The sequence below is a fragment of the Eulemur rufifrons genome, chromosome 20, assembly GCF_041146395.1.
Source record: "Eulemur rufifrons isolate Redbay chromosome 20, OSU_ERuf_1, whole genome shotgun sequence".
In the NCBI taxonomy this organism is placed as follows: domain Eukaryota; kingdom Metazoa; phylum Chordata; class Mammalia; order Primates; family Lemuridae; genus Eulemur; species Eulemur rufifrons.
The window spans coordinates 21,381,864-21,399,983 of NC_091002.1; the positions used below are offsets into that span (position 1 = coordinate 21,381,864).

At 44.5% G+C, this 18,120-nt stretch overlaps 1 protein-coding gene across 6 annotated transcripts in view; it reads right to left on the minus strand.

Moving 5' to 3' along the window:
• Positions 1 to 623: 623 nt before the first annotated feature.
• Positions 624 to 18,120, minus strand: part of RPN2 (ribophorin II) — a 52,500-nt gene continuing 35,003 nt past the window's right edge. For 2 of the 6 annotated variants that reach the window (XM_069496254.1, XM_069496258.1), the window contains 9 exons: positions 16,087 to 16,178; positions 14,268 to 14,382; positions 11,825 to 12,019; positions 10,501 to 10,587; positions 8,451 to 8,546; positions 7,024 to 7,099; positions 5,026 to 5,155; positions 3,528 to 3,575; positions 624 to 805 (listed from right to left, as the gene is read on the minus strand). In XM_069496254.1, coding sequence (XP_069352355.1) covers positions 793 to 805; positions 3,528 to 3,575; positions 5,026 to 5,155; positions 7,024 to 7,099; positions 8,451 to 8,546; positions 10,501 to 10,587; positions 11,825 to 12,019; positions 14,268 to 14,382; positions 16,087 to 16,178 — 852 coding nt within the window. In that variant the 3' untranslated portion in view covers positions 624 to 792. The remainder of the gene's footprint in view (positions 806 to 3,527; positions 3,576 to 5,025; positions 5,156 to 7,023; positions 7,100 to 8,450; positions 8,547 to 10,500; positions 10,588 to 11,824; positions 12,020 to 14,267; positions 14,383 to 16,086; positions 16,179 to 18,120) is intronic. The other 4 variants (XM_069496255.1, XM_069496252.1, XM_069496253.1 and 1 more) reach the window with 4 other exon arrangements.

The window sequence follows — 18,120 nt, forward strand, 5'->3', positions numbered from 1 at the left end:
CATCTATGAGGAACCGGCCCTTGCTAGATACCCAATTTGCCCACACCTTGATCTTGGACTTTCTAGCCTCTAGAACTGTAAGAAATAAATTTCTATTATTTATAAATCACCCAGTTTGTGGTGTTTTGTTATAGTAGCAGGAACAGACTGAGACAGTTAGCTCTAAGACAATCCTGTCCCTCCCCCACTACATGCTGTGGCCAAACTTCCAAGGCAAGAGCCTTTAGCAGAGGTCTCGCTGCTACACCAAGAGGGGCCTTCAGATACCAACAGAGCTCCTGTGCAGACAGCCGGTGCTCACTGCCGAAGAAGAAAGGAAGCTGGCTTTTCTAGGCAGTTCTCCATCCTGTTAGGAAAGGGGCAAGAAGGACCAATGTATGAAGGCCACCTTGTCAACAGCATTTCCCAACTGAGTCCTCATGTTACATACCCAAGGATCCCAAAAGTACTAGAATAAGCTCTCAAACAGGCCTTTGTTCCTATTATCATTCTCTTTATTCCAAAACAGATTAATTACAGATTTCAACTTTTCAAATGCAACATCTGGGTAAGTTAGGAATATCCACAGCACCTTGCTAGGGCACCATGCAAAGAAAGGGACAATCTGGGCTCACGGGTATCTGCTCTGTGTTGGGGAAATTGAAAAACAACAAGCAAAAGGATAACCACAATCTCGACTTTTTTCTTTTTAAATAAAGCTTGTTTAGTTTCTCTTCTTACGCTGTGAATTATTCTTGACTCCTTTTCTCAACATTCGTTTCAGTTTTCAGAATTTCCATCCTTCTCCTGGAACTAATGTGCTGTTCTGAAAGAGAATGGAGACAAACACAAAATTACTGAAGGTTCCAGTTCACTGCTGTAGTTCCTAACTGGTGACAAGAGTGAGACCAAGGTACTCTCCCACTATAAGATCCCATTTATAAGGGAATAATCATTTAACTATTGATTCTGCTTATGCCCCATCTCATTTTACAAAAGAATGTGAGACAGCTTGTTCAAAACTACAGTTGATGCCCACTTACATATACACAGTGGAACAAACTGGATGGCGGCTAAGTAAGAAAGTGGTACGTGAGCACCTAGGCAGATGCGGTAATTCCGGGCACACCTCTCACAGTGCAAGGCCAAAAAGAGAGTGTAAACTTAAACTAGACGAACAGAAGAAAATGTGAAGAATGCTCGTCTTCAGTCTCTCAGACTCCAGATCTGCCAGCCAACGCGGGGCCCTTACGTAGCTTGAAGACGACATCCTGCCCATTCGCTACCGAAACCTGCACCACACCCCTGCCACGTGGCTGTTCTTGCCACGTCAGACTCGGCATCTAAACCTAACACAAAAGGACTCTCAAAAATGGGACTCAACTGACAGAAAACTTTTAAAGGGGATAGAAACCTCTCTGTCTCTTTATTCCCTCTTTCCCCTCGTCTGCCGTTCCCTAGACTCTAAGTGATGGGGAAACACAAAGAACAAAAATGACAATCTAGACAGACACCGTAGGGGGGCGGGGGGCAGTGAGAGCAGCTAGCAACTGACTCAGGCAGGCTCGGCAAGCCGGGGCGGGGGTGCTGACACACACACCACCCTGTAGCAGGCAGCTCTGCCCAGTGGTGAGGACTAAGGTGACGAGGATGCAGTCCTACAGAATGGCAGGCTCCAAACCAATTAATAAAACAGTTCCAAGGGACATGCACAGGCATGGAACTGATGCTGAGGGCCAGAGTGTGTGCTCCTAATTCCTTGCCAACACTCAGAGGTTCCTAGGTACGCTAAAGCGTGTGCATTCATAAATGTTCATGCAGAAAGGACAGCATGAGTATGAAATAAGAACAGCTGAAGGGCGGTGGCCCACAACCCTCTATCTTGGCTAAAAAGTTATGCCCTACGTGATGTCTGCTCAAATCAACGTCTGTCCTCAGATCAAGAGCACTTAACCACCAGGGGTTTCCCTACAAAATACTAGGTCTCAACCTCAGAAAGTACCAAATGTCCAGATAATCAAGTAACTTTCCCCTCTCTCAAGCAATATGATTTGGGGGTACCAGGGTGGGGGTGGACTATTTAAAAATCAAGAAAATCAATCCAGAGTAAAGAATTAAAGAACTCAACATGTAGCAGAAAGGACTAGTTCTGAAAGCAAATCTCAGACAGCCCAATTTAAGATAAAACTAAATGTGCATGGCCAGGGAATGAGGGAGGGAGAAGTGACCGACTGTAAGGGGGACAGGGGAACTTTTTGGAGGGTTGCGATAGTCTATATCTTGATTGAGATGGTGGTTACACAACTATTTAAGTTTTTCAAGATTCACAGAATTCTACACTAAAATGGGTGAATTTTACCATATATAAATTAAACTTCAGTTAAACCTGAAAAAACAAAACGAAAACCAAATGCAGTTCCTTTCTGAGCCAAGGACTAGGTGACCCAGCTTATGTGCACACAGCAGTGGAAGGGCTCTAAATTCTATGCTTTTGTTGATCTCCCCTATTTTCAGAGGATTAAAAATTAGATGGCTTTGTTGCTTTGGCAGGGAAAGCCATTAAGAGGGAACATGATGTGAAAATTCAACTACCTCCCTCCCTTTGTTGGGCTAAGGCAGGGGTCAGCAAACTCTGCCACACAGGCCAAATCCAGCCCACCACCTGTGTGGATAAATAAGGTTCTACTGGAACACGGCCATCCCCGTTTGTTTCGTTAATACATAGTGTACGGCTGCTTTCATGTGACAGTGCCAGAGCTGTGTAGTTCTGCCCAGAGACTACATTGCCAGCAAAGCCTAAAATGCTACCTGGATCTTTACAGAAAACTTTTGCTGGCCCCTGGTCTAGTGGAACAGATCAATGAAGCATCAGACAATCAGACGCTCTCTCTCCTTCCCTCCTGTCATCTTGCCTCCACTTCTGTCCCCATCCTAGGACTAACATGTAGAAGGAGAATGAGTGGTATTTCACTTAACATTTTAGTCACAAGGTGGGCAGCCCTGAACCCTACCCTAAGTGCTAGGAAGCTGGATTCTGATGCTGGCTTTGATCTGTGGCCACCAATCCTTCATAATTTAGAGTCTCAACAAACCACACCATTTGGCCCAATTAAACATTTGTGTTACAGGAGGCCTAGAAACAGTGACAAGGTGTGCCAGGATTTGCCATGGAACTACTACTTAACGAATTTTGGACTTGTCTTATCCTCAACTCAGCTCTCCTGTAAACAAAGAGAGAGGGGTGTAGTCTGCAAATGGATACCCCACGGGATATGAGGGAGGATGAAATCTTATATAGTCAAAGCCAGGCCAAAGCTGCCCCGTTGCTAAGTTACCCGGTCAGCTGGGCTAACTCAGGAAGCCTTTGCCCTGGTTCAGTCACAACCTCACCCAGCAAGTTGGAAAATGGCCCCAGAATTCAGCTTTGGCTTACGGAGAGGTGGGGAGGAATGAGTGGGCTGAACACTGGAAAGATAACTGACATGCATGAGGTGGGCAGGATGGGAAAGGGACCCTGCTTCTGGGATGAGTCCGCCCTTCATCTTTACCGTAGTGTCCTATATTTTGCCAATCTACTGCTCTGCTCTGCAGCGATCCTGCCAAAGGAAAGAGGGTTTGAGAATCAAGAAAGGACAGTGAGAGGAGAAATAAGCTGAGGAAGGAAATGACAAACACCCAACCAGAGCTTCCGTTAGGGTCACTGATTTTCCCAGGGCAGAGTTCATTCTAGGACTCACAAAGAAGACAACAGAAGAGTGGGCTTTAAGCTCTTAAGTGGGATATGTGAGTAGGGGGAGGGAGGAGTCACCCATCCTTTTGGGATTCTGACAAAAACCATGGCCTCTTTTCCCAGAAAACGCATACAACTTTAGGATTCCAGATTAGGAACTCCAGCCATGCAGGATCTAAACCAAATGGTTTCTACTTGACTCCCCCCTTGATTTTGTTCTTTCCGAGTGGGCAACTTCCAGAAAAGAGAGAACTTAGAGCACAGCCATTTGGCTCCCTGGGGGCCCAGGCAGTTGCTGGAAGGGAACAGAGCTCTGCTTTGCAAAAACAGCTGAGTCCCAGCTCCTTCTCAGCCGGCAAGAAAAGGCTGCTGGAGGGCAGAAAACCAACCAGCTGCCACTGCCGGTGCCATGGGGAGCTCCGGTGGGATCTGAATTCCTACAGGGAAGCCAAGGAGCATGTCTGTGTCACATCTCCACAGAGAAGTGCTCAAAAAGCTCACAATGGAGATTCCGGCAGACATGAGGCATTTGCTTCTCCTACTCATTAATGGTTTCCTTGAAAAAGCCTCTCTCTGATCTGACCAACCTAATTGACAGCCATGCTAGAGGGCACGCTATTGAGTTACATTCTTCCAGCAAAAGTCCTGGACAGGAGAAAACAGGGCACGTCTGAAAATGATTTCCTTCAAAGGTGAAAGCAATTCTGACCTTTTCTTACCGGCCTTTGTGTGGCTGAAATCACCCAGGTTCTAATAAAGTCAAATCAATGAGAAACACCTATGTGACATTTAAATTTGTCTCCAATTCAGTTTCAAAAGTCAAGCTGCCATCATGTCAAGGTCTGACCATTTATTTGTATGACTCCGAGGCTGTCTGGTTCCCGGGGAAGCGGTACAGGCTGCCGAGCAGACGCTCCCTGCTGGGAGCCTCTGCAAAACCTGCAGCAGCTTCTACAGGAAAGAACAAGACACACGCGTCGGAGGACAAGCTCCTGGAGCTGTCAGGGGTTACAGAGGAGCAACTCTCCGGGGCATGGGAGGAGGGCAGGGCAGAGAGGAGAACTTTTTACACAGCCAGAAAATTAACACTCTTCTGCCACACATTCTAATCCATTTTAATCTTCATAGAGCAGTTATTTTCCTCTCTCATTCTAACGTGCAGGGAAATAAATTATTGTGGTTTTACTACATTTAAAGCTAATCACTAAGGCCCTCTTCTGGAGACTACGAATCATTTTGCCACATACTTTTCTTCACAGAGCTGATGCACATATTTCTAACCCTACTCCGGATCCATGGCCCAGCCCCAGCCTTACCTCTTGACTGCCTGCTGGGCCAGCATCCGATTGCCAGCCAGAAATGTCACACTGCCCAAGATGGCCAGGTACTTCAGGGTCTGGAACATGTTGAGCTGAGTCCAGTAGACATACATGAGCCCCAGCATAGCTGTAAGAAGAGGTGTCATGATATCCAATTAAATGAAACAGTGACAATGCCCTGAGGTCGAGGAGACTTAGGAGCAGGAACTGCTAGATCATGAAAAGGCCTGTATTTCTACACCAGCTTGTTTTATTCCTTTTATCTGATCCAAAAAGTAGGTAATTCAATATACTTGCCTCTAAGCCATAGCTACCAAGAAATCCAGAGGTAAAAAAAAAATCAGGCTCCAGCTACTTTATTTCATTCCATTTTCTGCTAATATCTATTTCTCTGCTTCTCTAATGAAGTTTTTATTTTGTTTAAAACTTTACTCTCATGTTATATTTGGGATTTTATTTTTCAAATTCTTAATAAAAATACATAGGATATAAATACATGAAGTTTCTTTTTTATTAAAAAAAAATTATAAGCTGGGTATGTTGGCTACTGCCTATAATCCCAGCTACTTATAAGGCTGAGGAGGGAGGATGGCTTGAAGTCAAGAGTTTGAGACCAGCCTGGGCAACATAGCAAGACCCCATCTCTAATAAAAAATAAATAAACAAAAGATTAGCCAGGTGTGGTGAGACGTGCACCTGTAGCCCTAGCTACTGGGGAGGCTGAGGTGGGAGGATCACTTGAGCCCAGGAGTTCAAGGCTGCAGTGAGCTATGATCACAACACTGCATTCCAGACTGGGTGACAGAGCAAGACACCATCTCAAAAAAAAAAAAAAAAAAATTAAGGATAATTTGCCATTTGGGAGCAAGGAGGACTGAGGAAGATTTAGTGAAAAGGGCTCAGAGCTGAGCACTGAGAGCCCTGGGTTCTGGTCCAGGCTCTGCTCTTACCAGCCACTTAATTTCGCTGAGCCCAGATTCTCTCACCTGTGAAACAGGATCATAATTCCTGCCCCAATCACCCCCAACAGGGTTGTGATGAGAATCAAATGAGGCAACAATCACAAAAAGCATACTGGCAAGAAAAGCCGTGGCTCTATGCAGATTTACATTCAGGTTTTGCTCTCAGTCTGACCCGGGAGGGCCATGATTCACATCCACTAACCGAGCTGGAGAAAAAGGTCGTCCTGTCACTTTTGCCCAGAAGGATGACAGGTGAACTACAGTAGGGGTTCTTGACCATTTCCCAGGTCATGGACCACTTTGACAATCTGATCAAAGTTACAACTCTCTCGTTCCCCAGAAAAATGGACACATAATTGCCTAGAATTTCAAGGGATTCATCTACACACTCCTAGAGAATCTGCATACTGTGGGTGCATAGACAGTGACTCCTGAGAGAGGCAAAGAAGTTTAAAAATATTGATGTCTCTGTGAAGTGCGAGGCACCACCGATCCAATGGTGTCAAAAGTCTTGGTAATACTGAACTGATGTATGAACGCACCACCTCACGTTTAGGTTGTTTAGGTCCTAAGTTCTCAAGAGAACAATGCAGGACAGCATGTCCGACTGTGGAAAGGAGTGTTTTCTGTTATTGTCCGCACAGAGCCGCCGGCAAACGTGAAGATCGATATGGTGGGGAAAGATAACCTTTGGAAACTGCATTAATGCTCCTCATCCGGGAAGATGGCTCGATGTAAAGATACGATAAGTGAGTAATCTCTGGAAATGAACAGGGCTATTAAATGAGGGTAAATGGCCTGCCAACAGCAGCCTAGTCCAACGAAGCCCAGTCTAATGACAGCTGTTCTAAGCTGATGGACCAAACAGGTTTATCATCATATTAACTGTCCTAAAAGGCCAGGAGGAAGAGGGAAATGTTATGCTATTAAGTCATTATAGTTAATAGGTTGTGGGTCTACTTAACAGGCCTGTTGCGTGGGCAGGCGAAATGTCAGAGGAGGTTAAATGGAATTAGCAGCCTGGGGCACTTACCAGCATGTCCCAGGTGAAATATAATCGTGCTAGGAGCAAAAGTGAAGTTGGAGACATTGGCACCAATCCGGATCCACTGAATGATGGGGAGAAATAAATTAAAAAGACATTAGAACTTAAAAGGGAGGCAACACATGGCATGCCAATGCTAATCCAATCAACGGCCCCAAGGGCTTAGAAGGTCATGCATAGTGGAAGGACAGGGAATTCTTCCAAGTGACAACCACCCTATTACAAGCCCTCAGGAAAAATTGTTCCCTTTTCTTCTTTAGAAAAGCATCTGAGCACCTAAGATTGGGTAACTCAAACCTGAACATCATTTTTAATGATGACAAAACTTTCTATTTTAAAATAGGTGGAAACATGAAGCCAAAAGGTTAGAAACTGCACTTATGATGAAGTAACTGACACTCCCACCAGGTTCTCTAGGAATTGGTAAGAGAAACCCGCTGGCAGCTGGTAGGACGATGCTCTTGCTGTGGCTCCCATGCCTGTTGAAATTCTGATCACTCAAACATGACAACAGGTGCCCGTACCCTAGGTATGGTTTCCAAAAGCTTGCGGGATGTCTTCTCGATTTAGATTAACCCATAATTCTTTTATTAAAATCAATGAATTAATTAGGAACACAGAAAACTTTCTAAAAGCTCTAAAGCTTTTTTTCTCAAAATTCCCTGAACTTTGAAGATATACATATATGTCTACAATTTTAAAAGAAAAACAAAGAAAAAAAATTAATTGGTTAAAAAAAATTCAAACAGTACAGAAAAGTAGAAAAGGTAAAAGTTTCCTTCCTGTACAGTCTCCAAAAATGTCCTCTCCTCAGAGGTGACCGACACTAACCCACACTGCCTTTTAAAGCTTTTTATAGAGGATCATACTAAATATACTACCTTGCTTTCTTCGTGCAATAAATACTTCTTGGCAATCATCATATCAGCATATAAATCTATCCATTCTTTGAAGAAGCTGCATATTAGTCCGCTGTATGGCTGTCCATAACTTATTTAACACTTGCTTTTATGAAGACTGGGTTGTTTCCAGTTTTATGTTCCAAACAGGGCTGACAAGCATAGCCTCTGTACTGCATTTTTTTATAGCTATCAGCATTGGACCTTGCTTTGCTCACAGTTGGTCTCCTCTGAATACTCCTATGGAGCATCACAGTTCCTCCACTTTTGTCATTTTAGTTGCTACTAGGTACTTTCTCATGCCCCCTTGTCAATGGGTCAATTTGTTTGGCCGCTTCCCCATACTGGGGAAGTTTGGTCATTCTAAAATCTCTTGACCATCGGTTCAGGTCACAGCTGCTGGACCTCTCTGGAGATGTGCTGAGGCTGGAGCACAGAGGCTCCTTTGGAAGGGCTACATCTGCCGACTCCGGCACAGGACACACGCTGCCGCCCATGCTAATTACAACCACTCACCAGAGCAAACAGCAGGAGCAATGGCGCGAGGACCAGGGCGGTGAATGTATTTGACACCACCGTGGGGGGCCTCTTCTCAGGCTCACGGAACAGGTGCTGCCAAAAGAAGACACACCAAGAAGACTTAAGAATATGCCCTGCCCAGCAGGGGGTGCCATATATACCAGGGACCAAAACATCAATGATGGTCCCCAAAGGGAAATGCTATCCAGAGGCAAACACCTATTGGAACAAGTGGCCACTTGGCCTTTTTTTGCCTCTTCTCAATGCTGGCTTCTGATCCCAAAGGTCTCCCTTCCAAAAACACTATATCAGTCCCAGCCCATTGCTTGGCCAACACTTTTGCCCCCTCAAAGACTCGCTACCATTTAGAAGTTGGAGAGTGCAACTCATCAAGTGGCATTACGATAGTGTCAAAGACGGTGCCCAGGTATAGGGATGGCTTGTGTGACACACCCGAGGCAGGACTCTGGACTTCATAATGCATCTGCATTCCCAGGTGGCACTGGCATATGTTGCTGCCTCACTTAAGTTAGCCAACTGGTGGTAACTTCAGTCCCTTTAAAAATGTAACAGAGGCCTCACTGCAGACTTTAACCACAACTCACTGTTCTCTCCCCCAGCCAGGGCTCTAAGGAAACAAACTTTTTCCCTCATTCACCCTGCCTGATTTCCAGAGTTAAAGCAGAAGGCTGGGCAAGCATCCCACTGATATTTCTTTGTTTCTCCTGAGCAATTCTACACCAATTCTCTTTGGGAAGCTCAGCTAGCAGAAGCAGCAATGGACCAGGAGTCCAGAGTCCTCCATTTAGCCCCAAACTGCTATGCATGGCTGTATGACCAGGGCAAGTCACCTTCCCACTCTGTCTCAGCTTCCACCTGGAAAACTGGGGGTGGGGAGGGCAATCACCACTCTATTAGGCTTGTAAAGATACTCTAAAGACCAAATAAAATAGGGCATTTGACTATGCTTTGGAAGCTGTAACACACTTATGCAAATCAAGCTTTCTTTTTTAAAGCTTTTTCCTCTAGTGTTATCAACTCGTGGCTGTCTCTCCTGCTTGCTAATGCCCGGTGCCATGATGAGGCAGCCTCATTTGAGCCTCTTGTTCCTATATTTTCACCTCTGTGCTCCTTTGCTGCCACTGACATTAAAGGATTTGTAACACCGCAGCAGTTGCCGCCACCTACTCCATACTATACGGATCAGTCAGCACCCTTTATCATCGCAATTGTACCTTCTAGTATTTAACTGCACTTTACATTCTTAGATTCTTAATGCTCTATCAACATCAAGAGGAATTTTAAAAAGAATTCTACTGCTCTACCCTTTGGGCTCTTGTGTGTTTTTTTTTTTTATAGTGAAATGAAAGCAGGTAATCTGCTTGTAACACTTGGACATTACATTAATTCATATGTAGGTTTCCATGTATGATCATTTCTCGTGATTGCAGAACAGTCAATTCACTGCGTGGATTCACCTGAGTTTCCTTAACCAGTGCCTAAATTATTTAGCTATTATTGCATTTATTTTGTAAAGGGCTTTACGAACATTTCAAAGCTTTTCTTTCCTCATCTATGACCTACTTTGATCCTTACAACAGTCCTGTGGGCTAGGCAGGCCTGGGCAGGCCTTGCTTATCCAAGGATTTGCCTAAAGAAGTAAGGCCCTGTTCTCCCAGGCGAGTTTCCCCATCAGCCCTGATTTATGCAGGAGCAGCGAGATAAATGCTAAACCCATCTGTACTCATAGCTATCAAGCAGCAGTCTGAAGGCTGAACCTCCTGGATGTCAGGAACAAGAGACCCAAGTTCTGATTTCGTCTCCAACTCTGCTTTTGGGAAGCTCGTCAGTGGACTCTTTGAACCTGTTTGCTCAGCTGGAGGATGGGGCGCGTTTGCCCTGCCTAATTTACAGGGTAGTGAGATCAAACTACAGAACATCATATAAACAGGTTAAAGGACCAGAGCCACAGTCCAGGGGTTTGCTGCCCTTTTTCTTTGTACCCATTTCTCCCTTGTGTTTAATGGATAAGCCCTTTGGGATATACCTGAATTTCCTGCTTCGGGGTAAAAAGGTTCTGGGACAAGACAGTCGACGGAGCTTCTTCCTCTGGGAACTTGATGACCACATCAGCCTAAAAAAATAAGGGCAGTCTTTAAAATCACAGGGGCCGGGAAGGGGGTGAAACCGCTCGGCAGGATAACATTCCCTGACTCACATCTAGGACCACAACTGAGAAAAGCTCCACGCAGTCCAACCACTTCTGATCCATTAGTTGACAAACTGCGGCAGTAAAAATTTCAAAAACAAAAACAAGTATTTATTGAAAATGCTTTTCAGAGCAAGAGTTCTAATTTTCTACTGGTATGGCAACCCCCATAGGGCTGCTTAATACAAAAATCCCAGCTGGTACACAAGCTGTTACAGTTGCAATCAGAAACTGCTTGGTGTCCCTGGGAAGTGTGATTTAGTCACATTTTAAAAAAAAAGAAAGAAAGAAATGAGAATGTGTTCTTGTACAAAAAGTAGCCTAAAGTCCAGGAGAAGAAAAGGAGCCTTGAATACGGCACGAGAGAACACAGCTGTCCCTTTGTCTTGGGAAGGGAGCCAACCACCATTCAAGGCCTGCAATTTGGCCTCTGCTACCTTTCCAAGCTCATCACCCATTGCCCCCGACAGGAAGCAGGTGCTCCAGGGAAACATAACCACTCACATCTCACTGAAAGCACCTTAAGCTTTTCTGCAGGCCGTTCACCAATGATCATCCCACAGCCCCCAGATACTATCCTGATAAAACCTCGCCATTCTTCAACCGCTTCTCAAATGCCATGTCTTTCGAGAAGTTTTCTCTCATCACACCCATCAGAAGAGAGGCACTACACAAATGTTAGCCCTTAGTTAATTAGCATTTGCATTAACTATGCATTTGCATTAACTATGATTCATTATTCTACACCATCCTGAGTTGTTATCAGAATTCAGATCTTGTCCCTCCCATGAGGCTATACCACATCTCTAAAGTCAGGGCCTTATCTTTTATACCCACAGTGACTTGCTTGGAATATGAAAGCCTCCTTCCTGTGTAACATCTACAGGAATTCACAGATCACTAGCACTCACAAAGGCAAATTTACACTTCCTTCCTTCATTCAATCAATACTTATTAAGCACCTACAATGTGCCAGGCCGTGTGCATGACCCGAGGACTATTTCCGGAAACAGTACACAGTGCCTCGCCTCACAAAACTTATTCATTGCCAGTGGCAGGGGCAGGCAAGGCCAGGGCGAAGAGCCCTTGCCCCTGAAAAGGAGCCATCTGTGTCCATGGTACAGCCACTCTCACCCGGGCCAGGGTGCATTTGGGCACATACCACATTCCAGAGGATTGGGTTCTTCAAAGTGGCATCTCCGATGATTAAGTAGAGAGTGTAGGTGCCAGAGGCAGAGTCAAACTCGATCTTTCTTTCAGAGGTGTCCAGTTCAAACTTGTACACGTTCTTGTGATCCGGCTCAGCGACAAACACCACTTCCTGGCCAGTCTTCTGGTTATGGAGTCGGACGAATGTCTACATGGAACAATAATACAACCTTTCATCTGATAATTTCAAAACCCCCCATGGGCCCAACATCGACTCTGCCAGGCAGCAGACTGTTAGAGCTTTCCTCACAGTGAGCACTCTGGGACCTGCCAGACCTGCCCAAAAGTGGAAGGAGTGGTCATGCCACCCTCGCTGTTAGCTCCAAGATAACTTTTTGCTGGTACAAGGACAGAAATTTAACTTAGGGGTCCAGCCAATTCTCGACCAGTTGGAGGCTGAATGCCCAGTTTGTGGATGATTTAAGCCCTTTGCAATTGCTGTAATTTCTTTTTCCTGCCAGCCTTTTGGCCACTTTGCTGCCCAATTAACTTCTTCAGCAGAGGGTGAAAAGAAGGGAAATGAGGTGGAACTGTAAAAGGTCCGTTTTCAATTTCCTAGTGCCTGCAGCTAAAGATTTAGTAGAGGAGGCTTGGGTATTGATAGCAAGGCAGAGTTCTAATTGAGCAGAGCAGCCCAGCGTCACAGAGAGAGAGCCCCAGCTCTGAAAACAGACAGATGTGGCCCTACTACTTATTAGCTGAGCAGGTTACTTAACCTCCTGGTGCCTTGATTTCTTCATCTCTAAGGCAGAAAGATTAACTTTTACATGAGGTATATCTGTGTGAAGATTTGCAATAATGTATGTAAAGCATTTAATGCAGGGCCTGGTATATACTAGGTAGTCAACAAAAGGTAGCTAATATTATTATCAATATGATGGTACTGAGTCTAATCACTGTATCCTCAAAATGGCATAAGAAACTAGAGTTTCTGCAGCAAAATTTAACATCCACTCAGAGCTTTTCTAAATGTTTCAAAATAAAGAATTCAACAAGGCACAGATTGTAAGACATGAGCATTAAATGAGTTGCCATGGTCACACAGCTAGTGCTGGATCTACAGCAAAAATATAAATCTCGTTTGTTACTCTACACCCGAACAACAAAGAACCACCATCAAGTATTTAGGGAAAGGGGCCCAAAGATGTGAAGCATCCTGACTACAGCTATCAGTCTTGGCCAGGAATGGCATTTAGGAATCCAAGTGCCCGATCTCCCTCCTATCATAGTCAAGTGCAGGCGGCTGCCAAGCTCGTCCACAACATGCCATCTCTGCCTGGGAGGTCTCTAAGCCATGATTTCCAAAACAGAGTCTTGGATGACACAAGTATTCAGTTAAAGTTACATTTCCTCACTAACTCTCCCTGCTCTAACCCTAATCCTACCAATTTAGTCTTGTTAATTTCTTTTCTTTGTATTCTTTCTCTTGTGCTATTTGCTTGGCAAATGTCATTCTGGGAAGGAGCTGGGAAACTTGAAGAGGTTGAAATGTTTAAAGGTCAGTTAGCCATGGCTAAGGGCCCTGACCAAGCGGTCTAGAGCTTGGGGGTGGAAGGAAGAGAGGAGCAGAAGACTGTTGGGACTGTGGCCCTAGGCGCAGGTGCTCTGGGGCACAAGTGCAGCAGCTGCAGCTATGAGAAAGAGAAAGCAAGAAGGTTCCCAAGTAAATCTGCTCATCTCAGTGGTCTGCCCTGAAGCTGCCTTGAGGCACAAACACAAGTCTGCTGGTTCTTGCTAACGCATCAATACAGAGCACTTAAACCAAGCCTACTAGGTCCCACATTCTTTCTTGTCTTTCAGCATTCCAAGTATTTATCTGAAATGTCCTTTAGAGAACACTCAAGGCAGGGCCAACAGTGGACAAAAGCCATAGTAGGTTCTCTGAGGAAAGGGTATATGGTTTGAAAATCTTTTAAATGATAATTTCCATTACTTTATATATGAAAAAAATTAAGCCTATTGCTTTTATAATACAAAGTAGGCACAAGTTAAAACAGGATATCCTTCAGAGTCCCACAAATAGAAAATCTGCTTTGGCCAGAAGAAATAATGCTTTGGGTCTTCTGTTTAGGTTCCTCTTTTTCAAAATTATTTCAATATATTTCCTTTCTTTAATCAGAAATAGAAAGCCTCAATTAAGTGCTAATCTGCCTTCAGTACATCTCCTCAGTACCAGCTAATCTTTTAAGAAGAAGTGTGTATTCCAGGTGAAGGATTACAACCAGTGCGAGGGGTAAAGCTTCATGTGGAAGAATCTGAAGGACTGTCAGGGTTCAGAGTCAAGGTCTGAAAGCAGGAATGTAGAACTTCCTCTAGTCCATGTTATACACCACAATGTTAACTCCAGTGCACACTCATGTTTCAGCCCAAGAGAACTAGCTGGGCTTCTTCCTGACCTGGTGAGGGGTGAGTTCAGCACCAGTGTTCATATCTATCAGCTGGAAGAACAAGGCGAAGTTCTGGTGGCTGTCCGCGATGAACGTGCCCTGGGCTTTGGCTGGGTAGTTCACCCTGAAAGAGACGTTATGCCGTTAGTCTTCGGAGAGGATCTGCAAATCGCTGAGAACACGCAAAGAATGCATACTTCACTTCATTGCTTAATCCTCACTCTCCCACTGTAACACTTCTGTTGTGGACAGACAGTTGTGGAGAATTGTCTGTGGCCTAGGGCTAAATTGGATTGCTAAAGCCAGGACTAAGGAAAACTCAGAATCAACTTTCAGCCGGGTCTGGGGAAAATGCTGTGTGCAGATGCTTATACCTCTGGGCTTTCACTTCAAGGACCTACGGCTAGCAACTCAACCAAGTCAGGCGCCAGTGGAGCTCACGTGTACCTCTGCAGGCACACAGGAGAGGGGGGAGCCAGGCTGGCAGAACCGCAGGAGAAATAATCACAGGATTGACGCTAGCAGCATATGTGAGCAAGGTCGAGAGACCAGGGACAGGAGGTGCAAAGCAAACAAGGCTAATTTTGGCTTTTGCTTCTTTAATGCTGTATTTCTTCCTGGATAGTGCTTTAATTTATTCTTCGGCCCTGAAACTGGGTTTTAAAAAGTCATTTTCTCAAAAGGCAGACTTGATGAGGGAAACTGTTCTTTTCACAGCTATCTCTTGGGATTTTAGGGTAAACAAACCAAACGGTTATAGAGCCCACACCTGGCTTTATTTTATATTTATGCTTTATATTTACTCACGAATAACACCAACTCTTCATCCATATAGAGAATTAAACTGCAAAGCACCCTAACAGACATTATTTCAGTGGATTCTCAAACAGTGCTGCTCATCTCCAATATCACTACGGAAATAACCAAGCCAGAGACAGAAAGACGACCTCTACGTGATTTAGAAGGCGTGACTGCTAGGCTTCCAGGCTCTGACTGACATCCGTCGTCTTCAAAATGGCCTTGAGGGGTCACCTACTATGTTCTGGCCTCTAAAGCCACCCCAGATGAATAAAGTTGGAGTTTAGACTATACCCAGAGATCTAGATCCCCAAAATAAGGATTTGAGGAAGGGCTGGCAAACGGGCTTCATACAGTGTTCTGGTCCAACTCTGATCATTGTTAATGATTACCTAGAAGGTTGTGTTAAGAAAAAAAGATTCTGAAGCTGAGTCTGAGCTTAGTAGGAACAAACGCTGTGACTTACTAGTGATGCCTTCCCCGGACTTGGGAAGGGCAATGGCAGCCCTAATGCTGGGTATTTGCCAGCTCAGTTCTAAGGACCAACAAGGCTTCCAACTAATTTCAGACCTACCAGGGCCAGAGAGAGTGTCCATGAGGCTACTAAGAGCAAATTCAGGACTGTGAAGATAAGGCCATTGCACCAGAATGTAAATTAATACGCTGCTTCCTTCATTGAGAAGGTCTTGCTATTTAAAAAATTGTCATCTGAACTAAATAATGTGCTTAGTGATATAGCTGACTGACTCAGACTTACATCCTGAGGTAAGCTCCTTATCTCCGAGCGGATTGGTAATGTACAGTTTGTTCACGGACTGAATACTGGTGTACACAACACCCAAATCCGCTTACAGGCCAAGCAGAATCTCTGATGCAGTACCAGTGCAACTATAGCCTTTGTAATCTGGGATGCAAACCGGATCCCTGCTGACACAGAACTGATGTCCAGAGGGGCTCAATGCACCTAGGCATGCTCCTCTTCAGCTCTTCATCTTGGGCTCCCCCAGTGCCCCCAGGGCATCCCACCTACCCAGTGGTTTTGGGCGCAATGCTCTGATCCTTATCTACGATGGAAAGATCAACATTTCTGATGCCAACTTCAGTGGAGATCTTGACTCTGAGCTAGAGCAAAACAGAAGACAGTCGCCAAGTCAACCGGTGCACATACAAGGAATTAACATGCATATTCAAAGCTTTCCACTTGTTAAGGTCAGCAAAGGCATGAAAAAAGTCCTAGGACAGGAGTCTTTAAGGATTATAGGAAACCTGACCCAGCCAGGTAGTATTTTCCACCCGCTCCCAACCTGAGGCCTAAAAAGTAACCTCTTGATTCTCATCCCTCTAGCTTTGGATAGATGGTATATATTTTTAAAAGAAAAAAAAAAAAAAAAAGAGTAGATCATGTGTCCTTTAAAATAAATAAGGGGAAAAATCCTTAGGCAGTAACCTTTAAATAATTCAGATCAATAAGTGTTCAACTCTAACGATAGCTAAGCTTCACTGTGTGCTTGCTGTGTGAAAGGCACTGGCTTGGTAAAAACTATCTCATTTCATCCTCACGGCAGTTCTATAAAGTAGTGCTACTTCAGATGAGGACATTAAGGATTAGAGAGATTACGCTGCTTGCTCAAGATTAGATGGCTAGTAAGTGATAGGGCCAACATTCAGGCTCAGGCACTCCAACTCGGAATCCATGTGCTTAAGCACCTTGTTATATACAGCTTCCCGTCAACGCTCCCTCTGTGCCAAGGAGCACTGGAACTCTGCATAGACCTGACAAGCTATGGCAGTTATCTGCACTGTTCACCAGGTACTTCTCATTCTTCTTCTGAGCATGTGGTAGAATTCTACTGCCCCGCCCACTTGGAGTTGGGTGTGGCCACGTCACTTGCTTTGGCCAAAGAAACATGAGTAGAAGCAGGTGTGTTACTTCCAGGTGGAAGCTTTGAGAGTGAGGGTGTGATTCTCTCTTTTCCACTGACATGGACACAGACAATGTGTAGGGGGAAGCTGGCTCCTTCAGCCAGGGTCTTGGAGTAAGGGCAACATGAAGCACAGCCTCCAGCTGACCGCCTAAAGACATGTAGCATGGACAAAAAATCAGCCTTTGTTGTTTTAAGCCTAACTGTTGTTATAAGCATAAACCAATCTATCTGGACTCTTCCAGTGTTTGAATTCTGTATGTCCCTTATAAACACTTTCACAAAGAGGAGCTAGCTAATGCCAGTAAACAAGAAATTTAAAAATTAGATTAAAATAAATGTAAACACCCAAAAGAGATAGAAAATATGTTAACAGTCTATTCATGGGACATTTTTGAGTTAAAATCTAGTTTGAATGTGCAAATTATGCAAACCTGAGGTGCTTTTATGTGCAAACATATCTGTGAGCCTTCCAAATATTTGATAGGTTTGAATGTAATGCTTAAGGAAATCCTTGCCAAATCCACGGGTTTATAGTCTGAGTCAGGATCAAGGAATAGAGACAGAGGGCTGGGCAAATAGCTTTGGCATTTTCCTATAATAAAATGCCATATCAAGGTGTGACAACCTCCAATCAAGGGCAAAGAAGAAAAATTAAAAAGAGATAAAGATAGCTATTCCTTTTAACAGCCTTCTCTCTTGCCTCCATAACAACTATTTTGTGACAACAGCCTCAATTATCAGGTTGAATAGGGGAGTTCTGTTTTGCTTAAGATTTATTAACAGAAGGTGTGAAGATATTAACATCTATTTTTGAATACATGGCCACCTATTAGCAGTATATTTAGCATTATTGCCTGTCACTGAGTGTAGGCAACTGGGTGAATTATGGCAGTGGAGGAAGTGGCTGATGACCCATCAGGGAGAGAGCAAGGAGCCTCGACTTTGGTTCTGTGGGTTCTCTCTTGAGTAGACAGCTTCATAACTCATACAGGGCTCAGAACCAGAGCAAGCTTCGCCATATAAAGCTTAACCCAGATAGGCACCATCACCATTTCCATTTGACGACAAACTAGAATGGAAGGCTCAGGCAGAGAAGCAAAGAGCTCTGACGAGGCTACTGACTTCTGGCAAGATATTCC